This window comes from Betta splendens, chromosome 13 (assembly GCF_900634795.4).
Source record: "Betta splendens chromosome 13, fBetSpl5.4, whole genome shotgun sequence".
NCBI lineage: Eukaryota > Metazoa > Chordata > Actinopteri > Anabantiformes > Osphronemidae > Betta > Betta splendens.
The window spans coordinates 10,276,602-10,304,533 of NC_040893.2; the positions used below are offsets into that span (position 1 = coordinate 10,276,602).

The following is a 27,932-nucleotide window of genomic DNA, read 5'->3' on the forward strand; positions in this document are numbered from 1 at the left end:
GGCAGCAACAATCGGGACGATCACCAGTGGTGGAAGCATGAAAAGGGAAACTGGAACCATGATCTAGGAGCATTTTCTACATCATTGTATGTGATCCATTACAAGCATGTGATGCAGTATGTGCAGCTGGTTAACTTCATAGCAGGAGACGATGCCAAGTGTGATGTTCTTGTTATTGGAGCCAGAAACTTCCCAAGCATACGATGTGCTATTTATAGCAAGTAGTGTGAAACATTGGGTGTTTTTTTTTTCATTTTATTGCCATAATTATAAGTATACATTATATACATACATTTATATAAATAGAGATTACATGAAATTACACCAGATCTCACAGCATTTGATTGTGACAAACGGTTCCATTATAAGCTTAATCAGGAATGGAGATAATGTTAATACACAGTGTTTTATAGACAATATCCCACTTGCTGCTAATAATATCTTGGAATGTTAGTTTGTAATTAATCAGCATGTCGCATGAACGTTTGGTCGATGGATGATATTTCACACTGTCTGTCCGCATGAATGGCACAACCTTTTTCTCAATCCGGGTGTTTTTGTGCAGCAATAAAATACACAGTTAAAAAACCAACCAACACGGACATTTATTTATCCCAAATTTGTACAAAAAAGGCAGTGAGCGTTCTCGTATATTCAGTCTCATTTTCTGAGAATGGCTTGAACTCAGCGGCTCCACACTCTTTAGTTGTAGAACAATGTTAAAATGTCTATTATTAATCCACTATTTCCCCCTTTTCTGGTCTCGGGCAGTTTGCGTCCAATGAGGCTGCAGTCTAGCTTTTGCATTGGCAGAACGTAGACGAGATTTACAACGAGCACGTTTGGATCTGCACTCTGAATAAACCTCCCCCTCACGCGTTTGGACGCTGCGAACAGTCCCGTTCCTGCCGGAGGCCGTGGATAGGTCCCAGGTGCACACCGATGCATCTGTTTGTCCTCTGGCGCTGAAGACTATGTCCATAAAATAATGTGTGTGCGCATATTAGCCCATTTATTACGTGAAATTATTGAAAAATGACTGGGCACAGGGATCAAATAAATCATGAAGCTGTGTGTTTTCTGTTTGATTTGAGGCCTGCGGGGCGTTCGGGTGCGTGTGCGCTCCTGCTGAGGAGGTGGCTGCGTATCTGTTGGGACAGCAGATGGCAACGGCTCAACCCCCCAAGGCTCGCTGCCCTCACTGGCACCGAGTTTGTTTTATTAAAATCGGTTTCAGCTAAAAGCGGCGACCCAGCTCAGGTGCTGCAGCCGCTCAGAGTTGGACTCATTCACCAACAGTTCGGTCCTGTTCAACTAGTAACGTCTATGACTCTCTGTTCATTGGTTTCAGATGTTTAGTCATCAGTTGTGCTACATCTGTCAGTATTTAATATAGTAATAATCGGCTGCCATTTTGCTCTAAATACCAATCAATACCTTATAAGGCATAATCTAAACTATGCTCGTGTGTTTTGTTTGTTTGCTCGCATTCGTGAACCTCTAACAAGAGCATTACCAGCACTTTCAGCTATTTCAGACTTGGGTCAATAATGCTTCAGCTCAGCTGCGGCCCGACTGTCACGGTCCGACAGCGGGCGTCTTTGCCAAACAGCGGTGGCTCATCCTGCGCTTTGGTGCGGGGCTGAAACCCAGATTTAGCTCCACAACCCCGCCGCACAGTTATCAGATCTGACAGGAAGTAAATGTGAGTGTCACATCGATCTCGGCGCGCTCACACTCCGCTCTGCTGATGTGTGCTGAAGGATGGTGTAAAATTAATCACACAAAGGAGGATGCGAGTAACCAGTGTGTGTGTGTGTGCTAGGGAGGGGGGCAATTAAAGTTTTACATCCTTTGGAGAGCGAGGCCATTTTTAGAAATGTGAGGTCCCATTGACAAATCCTTTTTCTTATTATCATTAAATATAAATAATGTTTTTCTACTTAATGGGAGCTTCAGGTGAGAAACTAGATGATGATACTATAGTTACTGGCATCTAAAAGAGCAGTCAAGGAACCAGGTTGTCCCTGCTCTTCAGTGAGTGTGTCTGACAGACTCTCCGCTTTAGGACCGATGCTGCATATTTCAGCTTAAAGCTCTAAAGCCCAGTTTAAGCCCACAGTCTTTGAGCCTGTACCTGAACTGGTCCCTCCGTCCGCTCTGCACACGGAGCGGCTAATAACACACTCAGCTGGAAATGTGATACCAAAAACAAAACGTTACACGACGTGACAAAAGATCATATAGGCAACGATTATCAAAAACGTACACGTAGCCACACGAGCCGAGCAGTCGCTAACTGTTCACGGAGCCTCTGTGTGAAACAAGGTCCGTTTCACAGGTGCGAGTGTAGAAAAGCATTGTGCTGCGTGGAACTAGAAACTCGTCTCTACTATGTCTTCTCCGGCTTGAGTTTGTTGGTGGAGAAGACACCGAACTCTCCGCCCCCCTTTTGTGACCGTTGCGTTGCTTCACGTTGCACCTCCAAAGTGTTTCCTGTGGATCCGGTTGACTTTGCCGGAGGCCGGGCTTTGACCTCGCTGACGCTGCTCCGTCCGCGGCTCTGAGAAGCGTGACCCCAGGAAATCGATTCTTGTCCTGCGGGACCCATTGTCCACAGTGAGCTCTCTGCTGACGTGCAGAGACATCGTCACCTTCCAGTTCCATGACTGTGCCTTTTCAACATCAGCCGGCGTGGAATCGCCACACTCTTTACCTCAGCTTGGTACAAAGTACCGAAATATGCCAATATCAGCTTAAGTAAACATTTCATTATGCAAACATGTGAGGGAGTATTATGTATGTACAAAAACACCAACTTCAGGACACAATTGTTCCACAAAAATACTAGTCTTTGAACGAAGTCATTACAGTATCACCTTCAGATCCTCTCATCACCCACTAGCATTAGAATATCACAAAATCACGAGGCACAGAGTCCAGAGCGTCATGAGGTGTGGACCACGTCTGTGGCTGGGGAGCACACGCCGGACCCCATGACCCGCCCTGTGCCTGGACCCGGGCCTCAGATGGACGTGTACATGTAGACAAAGAGAAGCAGCAGCAGGTTGAGCACGATGCCAATGACACCCAGCACAGCCAGGAACCTCTCCTCCGGTGAGCTCACATACCGGCACCTCAGGTCCATGTAAAGCGCCCTAAGAGGTTCTAATGTCCAGAAACTAATATTCAGCAGGTCAGTATCTTTACGTCTGTACTGATGTTGAGGTCAGGTAGATTTAAGGGTCCCCAGTTGTAGAAACACCCCTCGTCTGATAATTCACTTTTAGTCATAACAACATATGGGCCTTTTCTTTCTTATTAGCTAATTTGGTCAAGGCCCCTCAAGGTCCATCTGGTAGTGATGACATGTTCGATCTCTTACAGAAGCAAAGAACAAACCCAAACAGAACGCGTAGACTATCACAGAGCTAACCAGGTGGAAGACAAGACGCAGTTCACTAATACTCAAATATGTCCCAGTGGATCAGCCCGATTACAGACGAGCACTGTAATCTTGGAAGTCTGCGGGCGTATCTGTCAATGATTCCACCTGCAGCAGAGGTCATGGGGTGAAAGCCAAGCAGTCTTGAAGGGATAAGCAGTGATGCGGGTGTCGATACATATGGCTACTATCCAGCAGAATCCCGTCTCAGCGCCTGCTCTGCGCAGGCAGCCCTCCAAGTGGATCAGTATTTAAAGAGGGGACTGACGCCTTAAGTGACGGAGGTGTAGATGTAGACAAATATGACCACTAACAGGTTGAGGATGGTGCCGATGATGCCCAGCACGGCCAGGATGCGTTCCTCGCGGTCGTTGGTGGAGTCTTCCTCTCTAGCGTGAGCGCTGCAGACATAGCGGCTGCCGGGGACCATGGTTACCATCACAGAACCCCACCCCCGCAGGGCGCGACGCCTGTGGGGGTGAAGGGGGAGGTTCGGCGGAGGAGGGAGGCAAATGGAAAAACGGGGGAGAGAGAGAGAGAGAGATGAAAACGGGTTAATTACGTCTGACACTGAGTAGATGAAAATGGTCTTTTTTTCGGATGCCAACGTTTTCCTGCGGGCGTTTGAGCCCCGAATATTAATCACAGGGGTAAAAAGTTAAAAGTCAGTGGAGAATGAAATGAGTTTCTGACTTGGCTGGATGACCCACGTCTGCACCAAAAGCAGAGGTTGCTCCAAACATTCCCTTCACTGCTCTCTGTGCTCTGAGTGCTGTCCAGACCTCCTCCTGTCTCCGTGTGCTTTGGAGGTTTCATGTTGTGTCACCGCGCCTCCGCATCGATCAGCGGCGCCTCCCCCACACCTCCTCTCTCCGCGGCTCCCTGCTTGTTGTGTTTCCTCGTCTCGTTGGTGTGCCGGGTAAACAGTTCAACATCCAGCAGCTGCTCTGGACGCCCAGGGCTGCGTGTGTGTGTGTGTGTGTGTGTGTGTGTGTGTGTGTGTGTGTGTGTGTGTGTGTGTGTGTGTGTGTGTGTGTGTGTGTGTGTGTGTGTGTGTGTGTGTGTGCGGAGGAAGTACTGGGACGTGGCCCTGTCTTTTGATGCAGTTCAGCCATTCAGCAGTGTAACGTGATTATTTCCAGCCCAATTAGAGGAAATGCACGGCGCAACTCAAAACTCAGCACAGAGATGGAAGGAAACTATTCAAGTGGGATAAAAGAAACAAGGTTCAAGTGCTGAAACTTAAAGCTGAATACTTTGGTGCTACCACAGTAGATCTGAGGTGGAAGCAGTAAGAAAACGTAATGAAGAAGAAGAAGAAGAAGAAGAAGAAGAAGAAGAAGAAGAAGAAGAAGAAGAAGAAGAAGAAGAAGAAGAAGAAGAAGAAGAAGAAGAAGAAAAGCCCTTAGTTTGAAAAAGAAGTTGGACCGGCGATCTGCTCAGGGTGAACCCTGCCTCTGACCCTACTGACCGCTGGCACAGGCTCCAGCATATCTACCACCTTCACAAGGACAGGCTATGAATAAATAAGCCCATTTCTTATTTACTGTACTGTAAGTGACTGTCTGACCATGATAATGACCAATCAACAATTAATTCATTAATTATTTAATACGAGAAAGTTTTGTCTTTCTGGATAGAACAACTGACACCTATTTAACCAGTTTATATGTAATTCAAAGCCTAATTTAATAATCACAAGTTGGCCATTAATCACAGTAAATTATATCCTGAATGTGGTTGCTAAAAGCCAGTACTGCTTTGTAAATGAGCAGTTTATCGTACTCATGCGAAGTTCGCAGTTGATGCTACGATTAATTTGCATTAAATATACATACCTTTCTAGATTTATCCCATGCTAGCACATTGTAGGTTGTAGGATCTAATTTCTATAAATTTGTCATATTTATGTTGCATGTATGTGTTTCATACCATGCATCTAGCTTCATAGTCCAATACATCGGAAGGAGCCACAGCAGCCCTAGCGTTTAGTCAGTTCATTTTAATATTTGAATGCATCCATTCTATTTCAGTCACTTAACCTCTGCCACTGCATCACACTGTAACAGAAGCACAGGGGGACTCAGATATGGTAAAACAACAAGTATCCATCAAGAAGTATTGACTGTCAACCAGCTGAAATGCAAATGAAAACAAAACCCCAAATCTTCACCTCAGTGATGACTTTGAGATTAGTGTTACTTTATGCAAACACAGCATCGCCTCCAGTAACAACAAGGGGCGGTTGCTGCTTTTGCATATTATTCCTAATTTGTTTTGAATCAAACAATAAGGACGCTGTGCAGTGAAGTCCTAAAGCACAGCCCCACTGGGATCCTCACCAGCGGCTTCCCCACCCTACGAGCAATGCAAGGCCGTCTTTCCCATGGAACTCATGCATAATATTCAATATAATTGGTGCAGATAGCTGGTCTGCTCATTTCACTGTCAAATTAATGTGTATAGGTTGTGATATAAATTCCCTAAAGATAGCTCATCTGCAGTGCAGGCCGCGGCGCGGCAGATAGGAGTTCAAGAGGTTACGCTGTGATTCATCACGGAAGAAATCTCATGGAAATATATAGAATGGAAATAAGATCCAGGGAGGACGTGTTTTAATTCAGAAAGAAATCACTAGTTAGTAAAATGAGGATTTGGAAGGATTTAAGGAAGATTGAATAAAGTAAAGGTAGAAATGCTTTAATTTTGGAGTAAGAAGTTTTAAATCAATCCTTCGATTAAAGAACATGCTTTGAGTTTATATTTAAATAAGAAATATGGCAAAGATTAGACAAAGTAGAGTAGAGATTGAATAAATCGCAGGGCAGCAGACTTGTGGAGGCACTCTCTTCTTTCTTTTAGCAGTAGCATCTATTTATTAGTGCCCTGCGATGGACTGGCGACCCGTCCAGGGTGTACCCTGCCTCTCGCCCGTAGCCAGCTGGGATAGGCTCCAGCACCCCCGTGACCCCGCACTAGGGAGTAAGCGGTTAAGAAAATGGATGGATGGATCTATTTATTAGTTATAAGTCAGAAGATTATATGAAATGACAACATTCTTCAAATATGTAGCTTCAGGGAGTGGTGAAAACACATGCAGCTTTAATGAGCTCAGATATAATATTAAGACAGTTCAAGGACAAGCGGGACGGAAACGACCGACAAACAGATGCAGAACCAAGCCGACGTGATCGGGGGCACGGCCACAAAAACGCTGCTTTGCCTCACGTTGGCATCCAGACCATTAGCTTTAACGTGCATCGACAGATCGTAACGCAGGGAGCGATACGTACAGCAGGAACCAGCGAGTAAATAAAAGATTGAAGAAGAGCAGGGCATTAAAAATAGATTGTTGACATATGAAAGAAGAGGTGAAAGGCCACAGGTGTGACTTAAATAGCAACACAGTTCATTTCATGCTATTTATCTAATTTGTCATAAATATATAGAGATATAAACATTACACATTTATAACTAGTGCATTTTTTCTGTGATACATTTATATGAAGATGATTTTTAAAGCCAAAGCAAACGTGAGATATCGTGCTGTTATTGGTCCTGCTTCTGTTTCCTGCTCTGCGACGTATCCCAAGGCACTATTTAATCCACAGATGGACGACTGCAGTCTTTGCAATAAAGGTTTGACCTCTCAAATGGCATGGCTACACCCGGACGCAGGCTCTCTCCGGGTCGACTCGGCGCTTCGGCCCCGGCGCTCGTGGTCGGCGCGGGATTAATGGCGGCTTTGATAGCGGCAAATTTCATTTTCTCTGCCCCGAAACGGCGTGTCGATAATGAAACGCAATAACAGGGGCTCAGGCCACCGGCCCATCGCCTGAGCCTCCTGAGATGGAGGAGGAGGGAGAGGGGAACAGGAAAAAGCTTCCCATTATTTGCTGTCAAGAACCACAGGTCTTTAGCTTATCATCGACACCGTGATCACGTCAGGTCTCTTACAGATGACGATGACAGAGAGGATAGAGGTCTGGTCCAGGACTTTGAGGTCTGGAGGCCCAGCCTCATCAAGATCCACACAAACCAAAGACCTGGTGGTGGATTTACGCATCTCATTTCATTTACATTTGTATAAACACTGAAGTTGCTCTGAACTTTTCTCCAAACTCCAATCAAATAAGTCAGTGGAGTTTTACTGTGACGCGCTCAGCGATCAGAGAAAGGAGTAATTGCAGGTATGGATCCGGGGGAATTGATCGGCCGTGTTATTGACTCCACAGAGCGTCTCAGTCAATGCTCTCACAGCTTATCTCCTCGCCACAATACACACCCACACACTTGGTTCAGCCTTTGCCGAAATCAATCACACACACACACACACACACACACACACACACACACACACACACACACACACTGGCGTGGCTACAGCTGTAAAGAGAAGCCATTTGTAGCCAAACGATGTCTCTGCATAGTTCGCAATAAGCAGCCGCTGCGTCTAAATACGTCTAAGCTTTACATGATTTCACAGCAGCTCTTGTTGTTTGTGTCTCCAGCCATCCAGCTCACACACACGGAGCGGATGCGCCGATGGTGTGGCCATCACTGCTGGGATATAAAGCCGGCGGCCATGAAGCGACTGTCACTTCTCCTCAGCCAGAGCCAGCGTTGGCCCAGCTTTCTGCATGTGTGTTTTTAGTGCCTGTGAGCGCGGCGCTTATGTGTGAGGGGGAAGGAAGGAAGGAAGGAAGGAAGGAAGGAAGGAAGGAAGGAAGGAAGGAAGGAAGGAAGGAAGGAAGGAAGGAAGGAAGAACTTCTCTGATCGCAAACGTGCGGGCGCCTTGTTTTTCTCCAGCGACTGCTGATCAGCTCATTCATCTGTGTGGATTTGTATAAGCTGTGCAGCATTAACACCGTGGACACGACCTGTGTGGTAAAACAGGCTGGTTCAATTCTCATTCGAGTCACGTGGTCTGCTGGGAACGGTGTGTCATGTGACCAGCGTTGGATGGGACCTAATGTCACCCACCGGACCCACACATCATGTGGACGCCGTCGCCGTGATGTGACCTAAACTGCCTTAATGCTCCTGAACTCTGTGGCTCTGGAGCCGACCTTTCACCTTTGACCTTGGCCAGCCTCCTGGGGGAGCGCGATGCTCAGTGATGGATGTGCAGCGCGCACGCACCCGCGCGTGAACGCGGTCGCGGCGACACGCGGCGGCCGCATGCATGCGGAGACGTGTACTCACCACACATTGCACCAGGGGGGCAGCCAGAAACTCCTTCCCGTCTTCTCTTTATCCGAGCATGTTGTCAGCCTCTTCTTCTCCTCTGTCCTGCTGGCTTCCTCCTCCTGCCCCTCCTCCTCCTCCCCCTCCCTGTCCCCCCGCTCACCACCGCTGTTCAGGTCCAGCTCTGTCGCTGGTGGGGAGAATCCAGGCGACGCACGCACACGCACACACGCGAGCGCACGCGGCTCCGGTGGTGGTGGTGGTGGTGGTGGAGGGGGGGCGGCGCTCGGATAACGCGCTCGGACGCAGCTGGGTCCGAAGATCGGCGCACGCGCGCGCACCTCCGCGCCGACGGTCGCGCACGCAGACACAGCTGAGCTCCTCGACGGTCCCCCGCGTCCCGGTGCGCTCGCGCGCGCGCAGCTGGTCTATGCGCAGCTGGACGGAGACGGAGGCATCGCGTCGTCGTGTGCTGATGGCGCGGCGCGGCGCGCGGAGGGAGGGAGGGAGGGAGCGGTGGTTCAGCCTCTACCTTGGTGCCTTCGTGACATTCGGAGCCATCGTGACTTCATTCAATCAACGCACGCATCCTGCCTCCAATTAAAGGATCCTTCATGCTGATGCGCATCAACGCTCCGCACGTCTCCTTCCTCAAGCCATGACAGCAGACCTCCACTGGCCAAATCTTTGTAATGAGACGCGAGCGAGCGCGGGACAGAGCAGGGAGCATTAATAGAAGCCTCCGCGGCGTTTCCGTTTCCCCGTCAGTCGCAGTCCACGCAGGTACAGGGTGTCCGGCAGCAAAAACGACCACACAGCTGGACCTGCTTCTGCTACGGTCCTGTCACGCTGCTGCACAGCTGGAGTCCACAGAGAGGAAAGCCCGTCCCTGCTGATTCAAGCCTCCTGTCTCGATGTCAACTTCTCAGCGTCACGTGACCGCTCTAACAGCTTGTCAAAAGCCCCCTCGCCTCCTCGCCCCACGTTCGCCCTCCTGGTTCCAGAGTGGCCTGTCAGCATCAATACGTCACCGCTGAACCGGCTGTGGGCCGGACCTCTGGTTCTACTGGGGCTCCTCCCGGGCGTCTGTCTCGCTGCTCGGGCGCCGGAGGTCGTCCCCGCCTCTTCTGGCTCCACGTCCGGCTCCTCCGCTGCTCCTGCTCCGCGCCGCTCTTCTTCTGTGGTGTCCGACGCGGCCAATGGCGCCCCTCGCCCCGCGGCGGCACGCAGTCACGCAGGACCCTCGTCCCTCTTCCTCACAGACTCTGTCCCTCCGTCCTTCGCCGTCCTGATGCAGACCTTTACTCAGCTCCAGTCGCACCAAAGCGTCCACTTCCTGGACTTCCTCCCCCTGTAGCAGGCTTACTCACCCGGCCTACACCCCCCTGCCCTCATCCTGTCCTTCTGTCTAGTGACTGCTGGATCCCGGTCAGGTCCTTTTTATTTCCACCCCCTGTATCTGTCTCATTGTTCCCGCCGTAGCACTTGTCTTGCATGCAGAACGCACAGCGCTGTGGCTGCTCTGCTCTGACTCATACTGCTCTCTCTCTCCTCCCTTCTCCTTCCAGAAGCTCGCAAACGCTCCTCTCTTTCTTTTTTTTCCTTTTTTTTTCTTTATTCCTCTCTCTCACGTCACGTCAGGATCTGTTCATCATCTGCGTCCTGAACCCCAGGACGAGGCGCTCGCGCCTGGTCTCAGACAGACGCGGGTGACGGAGGCACCACAGTCATGCAAGTTTGCTCCTCTTCCTCCTCTTCCTCCTCTTCCTCCTCTCCGCTGCGCCTTCGCTCGTCGCACTCTGAGGATAAAATGGATAAAATGGTGTTAAATGTCCTGTGGACACGCTGAAGCGTAGCAACAGCAAGAAGCTGTTGGGATTGTGTGAAATTGACAGAGGAGATGTGGAGGGAGGAAGGGGGGGGCAGGGAGGGGGGGGGGGGGGGGGGGGGGCAGGGTGTGGGTGGAATGAAGAGATGATTGTAAAATGAATACGGAGGGAAGCGGGGGGAGGAGCCTGGGAGAGAAGGGAGACGGGCGAGGAACGGCCGGAGGGACAGGACGGATGAGGGGGAGAGCATATGCGCGGACTCGTGGACGGATGCGTGATTCACCGCGCTGCCGTGACAGGCGGGAGGTCTGTGGCCTCCCACGGTCGGATCCACTGGATCACAGTTTCTCACCCGCAGCCGAGTGACGGTTTCACCTGTCGGGGGAATCCGCTCCGCTGCTAATTTCTGCCTCTCCCATCGATTCTCCCCCGTCCTCCTGTCGGCTCCTGCCGCTATCACTAAAAGGCAGCATCCCTGTTCCCTCCCTCCTCTCGTCTCTGTCTCTCCCCCTCCGTGTCCCCCCCCCCCCCACACACACACACACTTTCATTCTCACTATATTTGCCCTTCCCCGCTGCCTCCCACTCTCATCCTCCATCTCCTCCCATTTTTTCGCCATTCGTCCTTCTTCTCTTCTGTCTGCATCCTCAGCCTCATCTTTTGTCTCTGCCCCCCCCCCCCCCCCCCCCCCCCCATATTACATCTCCACCTCCCTCCCTCCTGTTTCGCCGTCCTTCGCTTGCATTCCTGCACCCCTCCCTCTCCAAACAGAAGCTTCGAGAACAGAGTGGACAGGCTTTGGGAGAGGAACGCTCGGATGCGTGAACACCATTCACTACCCTGTAACATGAATAATACACGCGGTACATTCATACTTTCTCGAATGCATCTTTTTCCGCCCGTCTGTTGATCAGCGTCTGCCTGATAAAAGCATATCCTGCTGCAAAAGCATCACGTTTTTTTGTAACATGCCGGAGCAGTGCAGCCAGACAGAGTTCAGGACATCAGGATGAAGAGCTGCATCGTAATGCACATAATGCTTTAATATTGGTGTGAATATTGGTGTGAACAGCTGTTGTCAGTGTTACTGTACAATACTGTAGAGCCACAGTGTCTCTGGTCCATATAGGACATGACTGCATGTGTCAGCTATGACGTATGTGTGTGTGTGTGTGTGTGTGTGTGTGTGTGTGTGTGTGTGTGTGTGTGTGTGTGTGTGTGTGTGTGTGTGTGTGTGTGCGTGTGTGTGTGTGTGCGTTTGTTCTTTTGGCCTCCAGCATCACCCTCCGCCACCATCTGTGATGCCAGCCAGATGGGAACGATGTGTGCCCGCGTGAGTGTTTGCGTACGAGAGGAGAGACCTTCATTAGTGTCGTCGTCCAATCATCTGTGGCTGATGTTCTGCAGATTTAGGTCCGTAAACTCTCGCTCCATCCATCCAATCTAGTTTCTTGGACGAGTACAGGACGGTGAAATACTTCACAAGAAGCAAAACCCTGTGGCCTAATCAGCATTTATTCAAAGAAATGGTGGATGACAACACAAATGTCCCATGTAGGTCTAATAATCATAACTAACAGCCTGTGGTTTAAAGCCAGTTGAGACTGAAGTGAGAATGCATGACTTACAGTATTCATAATGGATGAGCTGCTCATGAATCATAAACCGCTCAAATGTGATTATCACGTTCAAAAGCAAAAAAAGTGAACATATTTAACATGTTAACAAGACTTCTGTCTGGAGGAAATAAAGTATTGGAGCAGTGTTTCCTTCCATGGTCGGCAGCTACTGCATTTATTATCAGAGGAGAATGGGGCGGGTACCGCTATACGTCTACAGTCTGTAAACTGTCTCACTGACTCCCACTTCATATCCACCTTCATCTCTCTATAAACTCTCACCTGCCGAGCAATAATATGTGAACCTAGAAAGGACATCCTTGTGCAAACGAGCTGCTTGAAATCAGATGACACCGAAAATGAACCGAGCGCTGACTCGTCATATTAACAGATTGGATGAATTGAAACGGCGACGTTACAGCTGATCGGGAAATCGATGTGCTGTTAAACAAGTTCATGGTGTTCCGGCCACAATACAATACGTGCCTGCTCCCTGTGTTTCTAATTACCGCCAGTGGCGGAGGCATCTGGCTCTGTGTACAGTGGAGCTGTTTCACTAAAAGCAGCTGTCTGCACATTGAGAGTGATGAACCAAAACAGTGACGCTATGAGCCAACGAGCTAAACAACGAGCTGAAAGTCCCTCTAATTCCTCATGAAGCTGAGGAGAAACTTCTAATTTGGGCTCTATGCTCACGTAGGTCCGGCCTCTGCAGCCTGTGTGGCGCATTAAGGTCATTGTCACCTTTGACTCCGCGCTGTCACACTGTTTAGATGGTGTTTCGGCGTCTAAATATAGTCGGGCGGAAATCTGTGCTAACTGAGATTTATTATTCAGAGAAGTGTTGCAGCAACTGACCTCGTCCTCGTTGCAGCTTTTGTAAAATCGCCCACAGAGGCCGATGTGAGCGTCGGCTCGCCGCTCCCGGAATAAATGCATCCGTTTAAGTCAACAGACACTGACCGCGGAGACTTGATTCTGTTCCATTATTCAGCCCGGCACCCATCTGCTGACCTCCAAACGTTTAACCTCTCATTCTGCTGCAGTCGTGTGAAAGTATAGACTAGGACTGAATTATATGAGTGTGTGTGCAGGTGCAGCACTGGCCCACATCAATGCCGGCCCCAGAGGGCAGCGGAGCCTCGCTTTGCATCCTGGTGTTCTGCCCAAGCCTCAAACACTGGGCAGAAGCGTCCCCATGTGTGAGACGCTCGTAGAAAACCTCATCCATGGCCTGCTGCTCGCAGATGTGGTCAAAGGCTGTTCATCATATGATGTGAGCGCCGCGTTTAATCTGACAGAACGTCCGTCTCCAGGCTTTCCTCTCACGCTTCCCTCTCCGTCTCTGCCCTGCTTTTGTCTAATGCAAGACGGGAAGAGAAGCACGGATGGGAATAAAAGAGTCACAGGGGCGAAGCTAAATTAGGAACCGAAAGACAAGTATCTGAGTGTGCACACGCTTCCGTGTTTATCTGTTTATGTGCATCCTTACAGCGAGACTTCAGCATCTTAGTGCCTTGTTTCAGATATAAAACATTATGATTTTCTAAAAGTAAAAAAAATATAATTCATAAGGTCAAAGTAGGGGTTGTATAATATTGAACAGAGGCTTCCATATTTCATTAGAACGGCCTTAAAAGCACATTCTGTTCCCAGCTTTTTAGTCCCATTGAGTTGGGGGATATTCGTCGTCTTAATCAGACATAGATCCATTAGAGGTAATTAACATCACAGTTAAAGTGTCTGCTGGCAACGATTACGGTCTCTCGTCCGCTGCCCACCCCTTCGCTGTCTCTCTGCACAGACAGCCTGACAGAGCGGCGTTAAGTCAAGCCTCAGCCTGCACACGCACAGCAAAGCTGAGGCTCAGCTCTGAACCAGGAGCCAGATATGAAACACGGATGTGTGCGACGGTTCCACGCGCGGCGGCACGGGTGCGTTTCCAGCGTGGATCTGGGTCAAAGCGGCTGCGTGACGAGGTGCGGTGTTCTGGCTCACCCTTGCGGCGGCGCCTGGAAGATCACGCAGATGTGCAGCTTCACGGGCGTTTCAGGCTGTAAATATAAGGAACCCTGTGAGGCCGAGGAGCCGGAGTTTTAATACCTGTGATCACGCTTTTCACACTCAAACATAAGCTTTTACGTTATGGTGCCAAATGCCACCGCTGACTGTTTTCTCACATTCAATGTTTGTTTTTTTTTTCCATCCACGGAGGTCAACGCAGTAACACAATGTGTTGCACAATGTGTGTCTCATCTAGCTTTCATTTTTTAATTACGGCTGTTAAAATGAATACTTGATGTGTTTCTACTGTACATTTTCTTACTCTCATTCTTTTTAGGTATTCAACATGATTTTAGGATGAAATATATAATTCTATAGTTTAGTGATAGTTTAGCATGAATTACTTTATAGCTCCAGTAACTTATCAGCTCTAGAATGTAAAAACCTGAAAAATCTCTGAAAAACACTCCTCTATCGTATTAATACCGGGATATCATTTGCATTTTATTTATTTAGGGACTTTAATGAAGTGGAAGTTCTTCTGCTCTGTATGTGTGTGGTGAACACGTGGCAGCTGAAGCTATGTGCCTCATCAGTGTGTTCATCATGTGGTGCTGTTTCTACGTTGAGACCTCGACATTCTGCTGACGCTCTCACATTAACTGTTTCCTGGTCCAGGACTGAGCTCTATAGTGAAGCACAAAAGAACTGAAAATGCACCTCACCTCCATCATCTTTAAGTTTGTCATTTATGTCACAGATACTTTGAGCTTTTAAATCTTTTTAATAACACTGAAATAAATGTATTACATTCATTGTACAGAATGTCCAGCATCTCCTTTAAACTACATTCACACACAGAAAATAGACCTGCTGAAGTGTTTGAATACAAAAATACAAAATTCTTCTGAGAATTAAGCTGATTATTTAAAAAAACTCTTTCTTCTAAACTAACTTAGTCCATTCGAAGCACTTTTGTCAAATCCAACATTTATGAACAAAATGATGCTTAAATCTTAAGCATTTAACAACTTTTAACAAACAATTCTGTACAACACTGCTGGTTAAACTCTTCCCACAAATTTCCAAATGTTGATTATTGACCTGGGTTTAAGAATTAGTAAAAAGTCATTGTCATCATAAATCGTGTGTCGTGGACATGTGGGTAAAAATTTTAAACCATCTATGTATAAAACAGAAATACAAGAAATACAGTTCATCATGGGTTTTGGCAATAGAAAATCCCCAACATGAACACATGAATGTCTTTTAAAGGTCCCGTCCTGTTGCGACCCTAACCACAGATCACTCCTACGTCTTCTCTATGCGAGCAGTTGTGTTTCCCAATCTTGGCCCTCCTGCACTCCAGCAGCGATCGCTCTCCGCCCTCACACTCCACGTCGTCCAGCAGGATGCGGACGCCCCTGTCCGCCGCCCCCAGCGCCGCCCTGGCCTTCACCTCCAGCGCCCGCGTGAAGCCCAGCTGTCGACACACCACCGCACCCGCCTGCATGGTGAACAGGTCGTCGCACACCGTCCCCCACTGCTTCAGGACGAAGACCTCCACTCTGCCTCGATCTGAGCGGCCGTCGGTGCTCACCAGCCTCACGGCTCCGGGCCGCAGCCTCCTCCGGCCTCCCCTCTGGCCTTGACCTCTACCTTGTCCTCTGGGCGTCTTACAGACTCGGTTGCCGTCTCCAGCACTTCCCTGCTTCTCCGCGAGGCACAGCTCTTGCGTTCCAGCCATAGTGGTGTTGATCGGGGGCTTCGAGGCTGACACGGTGGGCCTCTGGCTCCAGTCTTGAGGCTCCCCGGCCCGTTCGGAGTACTGGGCGGCAGACAGGGACAGCTGGGGCTGTTTTGGGGAGGTTGAAAAGGGGGGAGGCTGTGCTGGGGTGAAACTAGGGGGTCTCCTTGTTGGAGGCGCGCTGCTCGTTGGGGTTTGAGGAATCCTAGAAGAGGCTGCAGTCATGACGGTTGTGCGATAACCTAAGAGAGACAAGAAAATCACCCTCTTTATTTGCATGTACATGATTTTTCTTTTTACATTGCATTTTTTAACTAAATGAGAGCTAAAATATCACTGTAATCGTCCACTGCACCCATGTGACTGTAGACCCACTCTGGAGACGAAGCCTCATTGCTGGGCAATTAGAAGAGGTTGTAACCCATTAATTTTATAGCTAGAAGCCTCACAGTTAGACTCAACAGACGGACAAAAGTTACAACAATGCAATTTTTGATGAGATGACAGCGTTAGCCTGGCTTCTCCTTATGGCTGGTCAGCCTTGGATTGGTAGGCTGCTTTGAACAGAGCTGCTTTCCAATGGGAACCAAACATACATTTAGCACATCTAACACAATGGTGTAGTTTTAAAATAGACACAGTTTGCCTTTAAACTGCAAAATAAACAGTAACACAGACACACAAAGAGGAATGTCCAAACTGAAGCTGATGCAGAACCGTTTATTTACAATAAATAATGCCACGTCACCTGATTTAACTTAAAGTAGTGCAAATATTCAACACATGAACGGCCCCAGTTCTTCCTGCTCCGGCCTCCTGTACCAGCCAAAGAAGAACACGCCGGCAGGAAGAAAGCTGAGACTAAAAGCCACTTTAGCTGCTTTCACTGCACCTGACTTTGGCACAAGCTTGTGCGAGTGGCTCGTACCCAGTGTCCATAAAAGATAGGATTCTGCCCTGAAGCTATTGCAGACTATTGCAATTAAAAGTACATTTCCAGCAACCTTACAGCAATTTCAGTAACATTTATAATCATGTAAACTTTAGATTGAATATGAGATATTTTTGCTTGTGTTTTCTTTTTTCTCTTCCAGTTGCAAAGGCTTGATAAGAAGCAGGAGTAAACAAATAGTTGTAACTACATGGAGTCACAGACGTAATATATGAGTTCATTCATGTTATAGAAAAAACGTTTTTACAGTATGTGACAGCGCAAAGCATCACATAGAATAATTTAAAATCCATTTCATAACATATTGCACAATGTGGCAATATGATCTCTGCCTCTGGCCTTTACAATGATACACGTTTAAATGGAAGCACCAGAACAGCTCTACATTAGGTCCAGTTCTACCCTGCAGCATGTCAAACTGAGTTACAAACCCAGATGTGCAAAACATGCTGGATTATTTCATATTTACAGCGGGTCAATCAAAGTTAAGCTGCCAAACATTTAAAAGTATTTTAATGTTTTTTTCTTTTTATTTATTAATCACTAAGACTATTCTCCCTAAACGTGATTTATAGCTATTTAGTTTAAAAGCATTGCGCTTTTACGTCGCAAAAGATTATTCGTAAGACTCAAGCCTGGAGATGGAAAATTAGCTGTTAACGTGTTAAAACGTACAGCACCAACAGCGCGGTGCAGGAGAAGAAGCCGCCTGATTTGAGCATGCAGGCGTCTCCTCGCACCGGCCCACGGGTGGGGCTACTGTTAGTCCTACCATCTGACCGGCTGCTGGAGCTCACTGCTGACCTGCAGGTTGCGTTATCAGTGGAGCGGACATATTCAGGGGCACCACTAGGCTCACCGGTGGCGGGGGTTGTTGTCAAGGCCGTCTGGACCGTGTTTACCGTTGTTGGAGGAACTGTTGCCTTTCTCATTGTTTTCTCTACGGTTGTTTTTCTGGTTTCTGCCGACGGTGGCGTTATTTGCGTTTTTCTCACTGTCTTCCTTGTCGGCATTGGTGGTTTAATTATGACTATAGGCTTCCTCTTGGGCTTCTTTGTTGTGGTCGTCGTAGTCTTTCTCGTCGTCGTGGGAATGGGTGTGGTGGTCGGTTTCTTGTTGATTACCAACTCTACAGAAAAAAACAAAAAGGAATCACATTAATTAAAATTTGGACGTCAAAAGCTGCTTTGTCAAATTGAAAATAGCATAAAGCTCTGATGACCTTCTTTAGGGTGGAAGTGAATCAGTTTTCCCTTAATCTTAACCGGTGAGGGCTTGATGCTGCATTTTCCTGGTGGTGCTCGCCTGCATGGTGATGTAACACAATTACACGCTTTTAATTGGAGTCACTGTGTTGATGCAGCGCCTTCTCGTGTGTGTCATGGTAAACTAACCTGGAAGGGTCCACGATTTTATAGATGACCCCTGCTCTGGCCGTGGCACTCGCGACCCCTGTGGCTAAGAAATACAGTTCACCTACAGCAGACAGATCGACGGAGGAGGAGGGAGAGAACGACAAAGACGAGGTGTTTGGCAGGCAAAAGGTAAAAATACTATCAAAAAGAAGACTATTTGACATGAGTAACAAGATATTAAATGGAAACTGAGACAGACACAAAACATAAATGAGTGAGGTTACTCACTTACTGAAAATCTGATCCTCATCATGCATCAAAACCACACACACACTAATGACCCCACTTGTTCTATTTGAATAATACTTTACCTGACTCATCCTCAGCAAAAGAGATGATGTATTTATAATAGCTGTTGATGAGCTTGGGGAATCTGCAGGTCTGGTCCCGTCCCATGCAGATCTCATTATACTGCCATTCACCTGTGCTGACGTTCTCCTTCAAGGACATCAGACGGCTGAATAGACAAAAATAGGTCAACACTAAAGCGCTCCTCCATCACGACAGATGAACAGACGAGTGTGTTCTAGTCCAAAATTCTTACTTAGAACTTGGCTTGGGTTCAAACAGGGCAGAAATACACACCCACTCATGAAATCCCCGAAGATGTAGAGTCCGTTGAGGTTGGGCATCTGACAGCCTCTGTAGATGTACCCTCCTGTCACTGATTTGCCCAGTTTGTGGGGATAGGCAAATATTGGCAAGGTGTCCTCTACATGGACAAGACACACACATCACATCAGCCCATATTTAATGGATAACCAGTTTAAGTTATTAAATTACATTACACACACATTTACAGTTAGCTCATGGATCATTTTCACATAGAACTGAGGGAGATGCTTACAGCTGGGCTCAACTATCTCAATCAAGTCCTAAAGCTGAAGGGACTGAACAGAAATAGCACACATATTGTAGCAATATAATCCATCCAAGTAGTGCAGCTCATAAAATGCGCTTGCCTGAAAAACATGTCATCACCAACATCTGTATCCAGTTTGCAGAGGCTACTTTATGTCTCTTGTTAAACATCTGATTGTAGTTCATGGAAAACCCAGAACGCTCGCTCGCTCACCTAAAGATGAGTTCTGACAGAGTTTGCGATCGTAGCAGCTGAATCCTTCCTTGGCCCTCCATCCATAGTTACCTCCTTTCATACATGGACAAAAAAGAAAGTATGTTGTGACAGTCCTAAAATTTGATTAGAGAATTGAAAAATGATCCCATCCCAACATTTGGCAGAAAAAATATTATTAGACATTTTAAAAGAAATCTGGGTCTTAACTATCAACATTTGGAGATGAGTCTAACAAATCAGTTTGACATCATTGCAGGAGCTGTGAATCCTGAGAAAAATCTGACATAAATCCTTTAACAATTCTGTCGAAGAACCCAGTGAATGCAACCAGAGTCTCTGAGCGGGAGCTGACCTGCTTTATTTAACTGTAACGAACGGGTGATTTTATCTTTGTGTTTTAGTGGCTTCGGTTCCTCTATGTTTAGCACTTGCATGAGAATCTGACCAGGTTTTACGTTTACAAACTTTCCAGTCACTGTATATGTAGCTGCCTTGTAATACAGAGCTTGTTAATTACCTGCAGATGATGAAAGAACTTGGTTCTAAGTGTCACAAGCTGTAATCTGATGTTTATTTTAACAGTAGGAAAAAAAGACATTTAACCGCTAATTTTAAGGTAAAAGACTGAAAATAAATCTCATCTCTGATTTTTTATAACATGTAACAGCAAAGAAGTCCAAACTTTCCTTAGAACCAAACTTGCTTTGTATGGAAATCAGCACACCTTTAACAATGAGATCCACCTCTTCGTATTTGTTCTGGCCCACGTCGCCACAGAACATCCTGCCTCTGCCCCGGCCGGTGCCGGCGTCACCGCGGTCGATGGAGCAGCGCCACATGTTGCGGACTCCATAGGCATAAATCTCTGCAAAGAAAGAAAGACCTTTAAAAGCTGACATTCAAATAGCACATGTAAGCTGCAGTTTACACAAACTCCAAACAGCCACGGGCTATTTAGGGAAAGACAGAGACTTTGAATAGCAGCAGAAATGACTAACATTTACATTTAGAAGAGATGTTTGCAACTTAGCTGTGACGTAGAATGTTTAGAGAAGCTGAAAAGGACTAGATTAGTGTTGATTTGAATGGTTTAGAGCATTTTGAGGGCTTTACCGCCTCGTGCGTCGTTGTCTCTCAGGAAGGGGTTGTCTGAGGGAATCCTGTACGGGGCACCGTCATCGTTGTTGTCGACATCAATGCGGAGCACCTTCCCGAGGAGGGCAGACCTGTCCGGCATGAGGAGAAGGTAAGGGGCTGCCCAAGCTACACAGTTTGTCTCAATGCGCCTTCAGGGCGTGACCTCAACCCATCATTTCATGTTTCTTAAGTTGTGTTTACGTAGTGGCTACTTTTTTTGGAAAGACTTCCTCTTTGTTTTCTTCTTCTCTTGTTTCTTACTCCAACCCTTCTCCACCGTCCAGTCGTCTATTTTTACATCCTCCTCCAGTTCCCCCTGAGCGCCGGACACCTTTTCCTCACACCCACACACTGAACTCTCTCACCACTCCAGCGTGGCAGTCTGTAATGTGCAGTGTCAATATTAGTCTTGGCAGAACGCTTCCTCCCGAATTCCCAGAACAGCTAATGCAGCGTGTCAACAAACCCCATCAGAAGCAGCTCAACTGTAAGTGTCAGGAGAATAAAGGTGTCAACGTCCTACGAACCAAACTAAAGCAGAGTTTGTCACATCATATTAAACAAATCAGTCCTGTTCAGCTTTAGTCTATAGTTGTTTACTTCAACACACACATACACTAATGCTGCTCTAATGATAATTACACACTGTAATTATATGTAATACTCTATGAGGCTGCACAAGTGATGGATGAACTGGAGTCTACATTTTTCCATAATTGCTTGAAATTATAATGTAAATTATTGTAAATAAATTATAAATCTCACACAAACAAACGTTTGACAGGTTGTCAAATAATGAGTTGTGCACATATTCTGTAAGTTTGTATTTGATAAATAGTGACTGTTAAATAATTTTCTTCATAATTCTGATGCATTTCATTAGATTCTGTTATGCGAGTAAAAACTCAACACCACAGAGGACTGTAAAATTAAACATAATGAGCACCTTACACACACTGATTGGTTTATTTTCTTTAGGTAAATTATTTTAAATGACACAGGTGGATGAAGCTTTGGGATTATGAGTTCAAGTTTTGTCTTTGCTTGGAATTTCAAGTTAACCACGGTTTATGTTGTCACGTTCTCTCCTATCCATCAGTGTGTTTTTAACCCCAAATGTCCCGTGCGTCTGGTAAATGGCACTGACTTGTTCTGTGAGTTGCCAAACTTTCCAAACGGGTCGCCGGCTCGCCCGCCGTCGCCAATGAAGATGTACAGATAGCCGTCGTGGCCGAACAGAAGCTGGCCTCCATTATGGTTGGACGCCGGCTCCACCACCTCGAGGATGGTCCTACAACAAGAGCCAGAAGGGGTGGACAACGTGAAGACAACACACAGCGCATGGATAAACACTCAACACTTCAAACTATTAGGCTTCTGTCTCTCTTGACCCCTCTGACCTCTCGGAGGTGTGGTCCAGCTGGTTCTCATCATGTGTTGACAGGGTGAACTCGCTGATGCGTATCCTCTCCTCCTTCTTGACAGACACAGAGTAGTAGACGTAGGCTTTTTTGACTGTAGTGAACCTAAATACAAGGAAGATGAATGTCATTCATTTGAGCATCAGCCTCAGATAGTCTCTCTATCAACTATGTAAAGATAGTTTGTTTATGCTTTTATGCGAGCGTGAACCTTGGGTGCAGGACTATGCAGAGGAAGCCCCTCTCGTCTCCAGCCCACGGCGACGTGAGGACGGCCTTGGTGAGGTTAAGGAAAGGGCGGTCGATCCTGGAGCCATTGGCCAAATACACCCACACGTAGCCCAGCTGTTCTGCTACGAAAAACCGATGAGTCCCATCATCGGCGTGGATCATGGCCACGGGGTTGCGGAGCCCATTGGCGACTTCCTGCAAACACAGCTCCAGGCAGCCCGTAGGATCCTCCCGCACGGCGCCGAGGTTAGCGTTTAGCTCTGAGCACAGGAGAAGAGGCACAGATGGAGGTAAACACAGAGCGCACGCCTGTCCACGGGTTCATCGCATGCTCCGCGTACCTCTGTTCGTCAGCACGTTGGGGAAGCAGTACTGCTTGTCCTTCAGCTCCAGGAGGCCACAGAACCTCGCACGATCTTCCTCCGCCGCCGTGGTCCAGTTTGCAAACTGCTGTGGGCTGCCCAGGTCCTCCAGGAGCAGGCTCAGGGTGTAGCGACAGCGGTGCCAGTACTCCAGGCAGTAATCGCCACACAGTCCGGGCAGTGCCCTCATAGGTGTGTTGGCATCTTCAGCGTCATAGAGGTGGGCGGCGTAAGGAGAGCACTCCTGCAACGGCAGAGCAGTAACAACTTGAATCCATATGTTGACCTGTAAACATTTAAAATGGGATTCTGGGAAAAGCCTATTGATCTGTGGAGAGTTTTAAAAGGTGTCAGTGCTAGCTAACCCTTGTTAAAGCAGCTCTATTTATATGTTATGGGAGAATGCATGGATCACACAATCTGTGTGTTTATTCCACCGCAGGTCTCGACCACTTCACTACGATTGGTCAGACCTGGCTTACTGTTATACACAACCGCCTGTCTGAGTGCAGCCTGGTATAAATGGATCCCAGGAAGGTCCAGTTAGTTATTAAGTCACAGCCACAATGTCCACACCCAGACACAGGAAGGCACGAGAACCAGACCTTGCTGCGGCCGCCTGGTGCACTCGCTGCCAAATAAGCGTCATCAACAGGAAACGGAGTAAAACAAACAAACAGGGGATTACTTTTAAAAACATCTGGCTGAACACACAGCTGGAGCTACAGGCTAACTAGCCTAGTAGCTGGAGCTACTAAGCTAACGGACGGACCAATCATACGACTCACTCAGTCCCTAGTGGCTAATCTGTTGTGATTCATACATTTAAGCCAAAAAATGTTTTTGACACATGGAAAACAACTGAAGCAAGGACATTGAATAATTTAGTGCACGGCAGCAGAATTAGCTACTCTGCATGGCAGCCGAAGGCCATGTTTTATGTCCTTAACACTGGACGTGGACCAGATTTCCTACCTTCATAGTTCATCTTTTAACAGATGCACAAACGCACAGGTGCAACATACAGTGTTCCCATGCAAGCAAATGTGCAGCAACCCCTCAGCCTTCGCAGGTAAACACTGCAACGGTTTATGTTTGCGCTTATGAATAATTTCCAACTTCTCCGGGTTTTCTATTTGTGCATGTCAGACTCCAGAAGTCCATGACACGTTATTAATTATGGATGTGGATACAGAGACGGAAAAAGAAGGAAGAAAGGAGGGTCTGAGCTCAGTGTCTGAGCGCGTGCATGTAGAGTAGGTGTCAATGTTTGTTAAGCTGAAAAGGAAATAACTAGTTTAGAACGGTTCTTGGAGCTTCACCTGCGTCTAAGCTGAACACACCGTACACACATTTAACATGCAGAGTAGGAACTCAAACAAAAACTACTGTACTTGAATTGAATTACAGCTACTCGATGCGGTAAAAGACGCCTACATTATGTCTGTATATTTTCTGAGTCAGCTCACACACAAAAAGAAAGAACAATATACGGACTCACACTGAAAGCTTCAGCTGACTGATTCACCATGTAACATCGTCTGAAGTTTTGCTGGAACCGTAGACTGACGTTTGATGCAAGCACAGGCAAAGGGTTTAATATATGAGCTATAATCTTTTTTGACACCATTGCTGTTCCTATACTTTGAGAGTTCATTCAGACCCAAACATCGGGGGGCCACACCCCGAGTGGCTCAAAGAAGTATTTTATTAATGACTTCTGAACTAGTCGCTGAAAGACAAAGAGAATCTGGGCCTCTTTGATGTTGGACTCACACAGAATATTGTTGTCAGACACTGCAATAAACTGAGGATGTAACGTGTCCACTTGTCTCTTTTTCTGGCTTTCATGATTTTGCGGGTGCAGCGGGCCTCAGGATGAGCTAAACATAAACCATGCGAGACGGAGGAGCTCGCTGTAACAAAGAGTCTTTATTAAATGACATGAAAGCACTCTGCTGGGCAGAGATCAGAGTTTTCTAAGGAACAAGAATATAAAGCTGCGTTCATCCTGGGCAGCCAGAACAAAGTGAAGCTTGAGTGAAGGTATTTACAGGCTTCAGCAGTTTATCCCTCCTACTTTAATTATATCTTTTTAAGAAACGATTCATAATTATAGTGCAATTTGTAAATTGTAGCACCAAATTCATTTCACTGCTGACATCTACTGTAAGTAAGTAGTGCAGGTAAAAGCATGTGTTTTTGTGTGCTGTTTGACCCGCTGGCTTAAAAAGTAGCCATTGTCTTATTCTGGGTCCCACTATCATGGCATAAACAAAAGAAGCTGCTATGACCAGCTGTTCCTGGCAACGCAGCCACTTCAAACCACTGCAGCTCAGTGCATTCAGTTCATTTGAGAGCAGGCCGCTGCTGGAGGAGTCACAGCTTTGTTTGCTTTCTTTTTACACTGGACAGAGAGCAGACTGGTGGTAAACAGTCCGTGGAGGAGGAAGAGGAAAGGCATCAACACATGTTATTACAAAACATAATAAGAAGAAACACAGTTTGTGTGTGTGCTTTTGTAGCTGTATTGCAGGAATGCAGTACGTCCTGAGCCCCCTGACCACAGGAGGAAGTGGTCGATTGTTTGGTCAGTTAAGCTGGTGGGAATGATGATAATCTGCCCCGTCTGTCTCACACACACACACACACACACACACAAACACACACACACACACACGCACACGCACGGACACGCACGCACAGACTCCCCTGTCTGTCTCACACACACACACACACACACACACACACACACACACACACACACACACACACACACACACACACACACACACACAGACTCTCCCTGTCTGTCTGCCTGTCTCTCATCTCTGTCTCCTTCATGTCAGCGCCAGGCGGCCGGAACAGAGACTACAGTGTGGTGTGTTTACCCAGAATAAGTGCTCTGGCTGTGGGGTAGCTTGACCACCGCCACCAGAGCTTCTCTTTAAATCCAAGCAGCCACAACAGAGTAGGTCTTTTTGTATGGAAAAGTATTTTTACATAATATTATTACAGGAGCCAGACAACAGAAAAACAGAAAGTCTGGTATCAAATGGCTGCTCTGTTAAATTCTATTTCTCTAAAGGAAGCTGTTCACTTGCAGTAAACGAGGTTCAAACTTTGTATATTCACACTGATCTAAACCCAGTCTCTGTTAGTGAAACTAGACTAACCGCTGAAAGTCGCACGTGCTCTGCAGCGCTGTCATTACGTTCAAGATCCAGCCTGTGCTGTACTATAATTATCACAATCATAGAAACCTATATTTTGTCACAGTACTTACTCATAGTGAGCTTTAAAACTACTGGAGAGACTTTGTGTTCTAATTTGTGTGGGTGTTCTTACGGGAGCAGGCCTCAGACCTTACGTCTGCAGAATACAGACGTTATCCAGTACATGGAGAAGCTTTAATGTGTGGTGCGTTTAACTCTCAGTCACACTTAGCACGTACTTAGTGTCTGAGCTGCAAAGTCAGCACCCAATTATGTAGTCAGCGAGCGGGACAGGCTTCCATTCGCACTTAGCCAGCGAAGGAGAGCCTAAATCTGTCTAGGATCAGCAAGCTCAGAAAAGAAACTCTAATGAGCAGCAATTCTGGAATAGAAATAGTCATTAGAGTCTAACCTACTGAGACTGAGGGAGTTCGCTTTTAAATTAAACTACTTCAGTATTAGTCATGCTGCATTTGTCGGTGCTTGGTTTAAGCTTTGTAGCAGTAGCTCTTCTACCAGTTCAGTGCTGATCCCTGGGTAATTCAGGGTAATTCACTGGGGCTAATACAAACATGTCGCCCACGTGTTTACTCGTTAATAACCACCATGAAGATGTAGGTCAGTCTTTAAGGAGCAACAGAGGTGCTGCAGCTCAGCATTCGCCCCCTCTGTCCCCTGGGTTGATACCTGTACACAATGAAGGACAAACCAAGCCCCGACTTGAACACTATATTAAAGTTGTTGCTGTCATTAGGAGTGATTAAGTAACGTTCACCAAGTCCAGATGATTGGATTTGCAAACATAGTGTTTGCCTTTTAAATGAGTTTGATCCAAAAGTATTTAAATCTATACTTCTTGTTGGTGTGAGCATGATTTCCAAACAGAACAAGATGCTCAGCATCACCATAAATGTTTAAAGGCTGAGAAATATATATTAAACAGTTTACATCATTTAAGAGAATGGTATCATCAGACTGCCACATGGACTCAAACAAGCTTTCATGCTCTTACCTGACAGAGGATGTTGCGAATGTACTCGCCACAGGTGCTGAAACCCGAGTGGTCGAAGTTTTCCATAATGACCTGGAACCTGCTGGCAATCTCCTCATCCTTCTCCAAATCGCAGCATCCAAACTTCGAGTACTCTTGGCAGAAGCCCAGCGGCTGCCGAGGGCCAAACGGTGGCTTGTAGTCCAAACACTGAGGGTGACAGCGCCCCCACCAGGCCTGGAGGAGCAGCAGCAGGCAGAGCCGGAGAACGCGGCAGGGGGAGGTAGGAATCGGGACGCGATGGAGCACCAGCCTGTAGCTCTTTGGAATCATGATACAAAGATGTTGCCCTCGGTTCAGAATAGTTTGCAATTTAACCCAACCACGTGTCAAATCAGTTTATAATATTTTAGGTTGATGCATGAGAAGAGCCTGTACACCAGCATGTGGCAGGTTCAGGATTATTAACCCTGTAGATGTTCTCATCTAATGTCCCTAAGCATCCGTGTGTGTTTGTAGAAGCCTGAATGCATGTGTTGAACCCACAGAGTGACGCAGCATCACACCTGCCTTAACGCACACGGAGCGCTCGCTCGCTCTGGTTAAAAGGTCGGCCCCAGATTAAATGGCAGCATCGCAGTCACGTGCGTGAACTGGATTCAGCTCCCAAGTTTCGTTCCCTGTTGACGTGGAGAGACTCAACGCAGTCCTCTGAGACGTAGTCCAGCTCCGTGGGACGAGGGCGAAAATGTCAAAATGGAAAGTAAAAGCTGCACCTTCAGACAACGATCTGGCAAAAGTATTTACTTCCAGCCTGGAGTCACTTGGAGAGAGCTGCTGTGGAAATGCGGTCACTTGCTGCAGCGGACATGAGCCATACATACAGGCAGGGTGGAAGAGAGAGAGAGAGAGAGAGAGAGACTCTTTCATTCAGACACAGAGCCACGCTGCAGCCGGGCTCTGGATCCCTCCCTCCTCGCTTCTTCTCATTTGCTCCTTCGCTCTCCTACAAAGACACGTGCATTCCTTCCCATAACATGTGGTCTATATATCGCCCTAAAGCTGCAACTTTCCACCTCTCCTCTCTCCGGGTTCCCCCCACCCTCATTCTCAGACCTCCTCTCCGTCTCTAGCGCTCCCAGACACACTAGCTGTGTGTGTGTGTGTGTGTGTGTGTGTGTGTGTGTGTGTGTGTGTGTGTGTGTGTGTGTGTGTGTGTGTGTGTGTGTGTGTGTGTGTGTGTGTGTGTGTGTGTGGCGGCCAGATGAATCAGGACGTGTGCTGGAAGTAGAGACCA

General features: G+C 47.2%; 1 protein-coding gene and 1 long non-coding RNA gene across 5 annotated transcripts; both read right to left on the minus strand.

Annotated features, from left to right (window-relative positions):
• Positions 1-239: 239 nt before the first annotated feature.
• On the minus strand, positions 240-10,967 carry LOC114868380 (uncharacterized). 2 transcript variants are annotated; one of them, XR_003788017.3, is made up of 3 exons: positions 10,815-10,958; positions 8,652-10,432; positions 240-3,915 (listed from the first exon to the last, which is right to left on the minus strand). It is a non-coding gene; the product is annotated as an uncharacterized LOC114868380 (long non-coding RNA). The 2 variants fall into 2 exon arrangements; XR_003788016.3 differs by having other exon boundaries at positions 8,652-10,967.
• A 3,891-nt stretch (positions 10,968-14,858) lies between these two features.
• Positions 14,859-27,712, minus strand: si:ch211-136a13.1 (HHIP-like protein 1). 3 transcript variants are annotated; one of them, XM_055514034.1, is made up of 15 exons: positions 27,202-27,709; positions 26,657-26,956; positions 22,409-22,673; positions 22,048-22,327; positions 21,816-21,941; positions 21,563-21,706; positions 20,392-20,504; positions 20,003-20,143; positions 19,276-19,350; positions 18,786-18,912; positions 18,512-18,657; positions 18,180-18,261; positions 18,008-18,090; positions 17,645-17,914; positions 14,859-16,075 (listed from the first exon to the last, which is right to left on the minus strand). In XM_055514034.1, the coding sequence occupies exons 2-15, from the start codon at positions 26,720-26,722 to the stop codon at positions 15,381-15,383; spliced, it is 2,613 nt and encodes an 870-aa protein (XP_055370009.1). In that variant the 5' UTR covers positions 26,723-26,956; positions 27,202-27,709; the 3' UTR covers positions 14,859-15,380. The 3 variants fall into 3 exon arrangements, with proteins under 3 accessions (XP_055370009.1, XP_029028168.1, XP_029028167.1); XM_029172335.3 differs by having other exon boundaries at positions 17,495-17,914; positions 26,657-27,712; XM_029172334.3 differs by having other exon boundaries at positions 26,657-27,711.
• Positions 27,713-27,932: the final 220 nt, after the last annotated feature.

Coding starts and splice junctions, on each gene's coding strand:
- si:ch211-136a13.1 (XM_029172335.3), bottom strand. CDS start 26,968: ATGATTCCAAAGAGCTACAGGCTGGTGCTCCATCGCGTCCCGATTCCT. Junction 22,328..22,408: donor CAACGTGCTGACGAACAGAG/GTACGCGGAGCA, acceptor TCCTGTGCTCAG/AGCTAAACGCTAACCTCGGC. Junction 20,144..20,391: donor AGACAACGACGCACGAGGCG/GTAAAGCCCTCA, acceptor CTTTCTTTGCAG/AGATTTATGCCTATGGAGTC.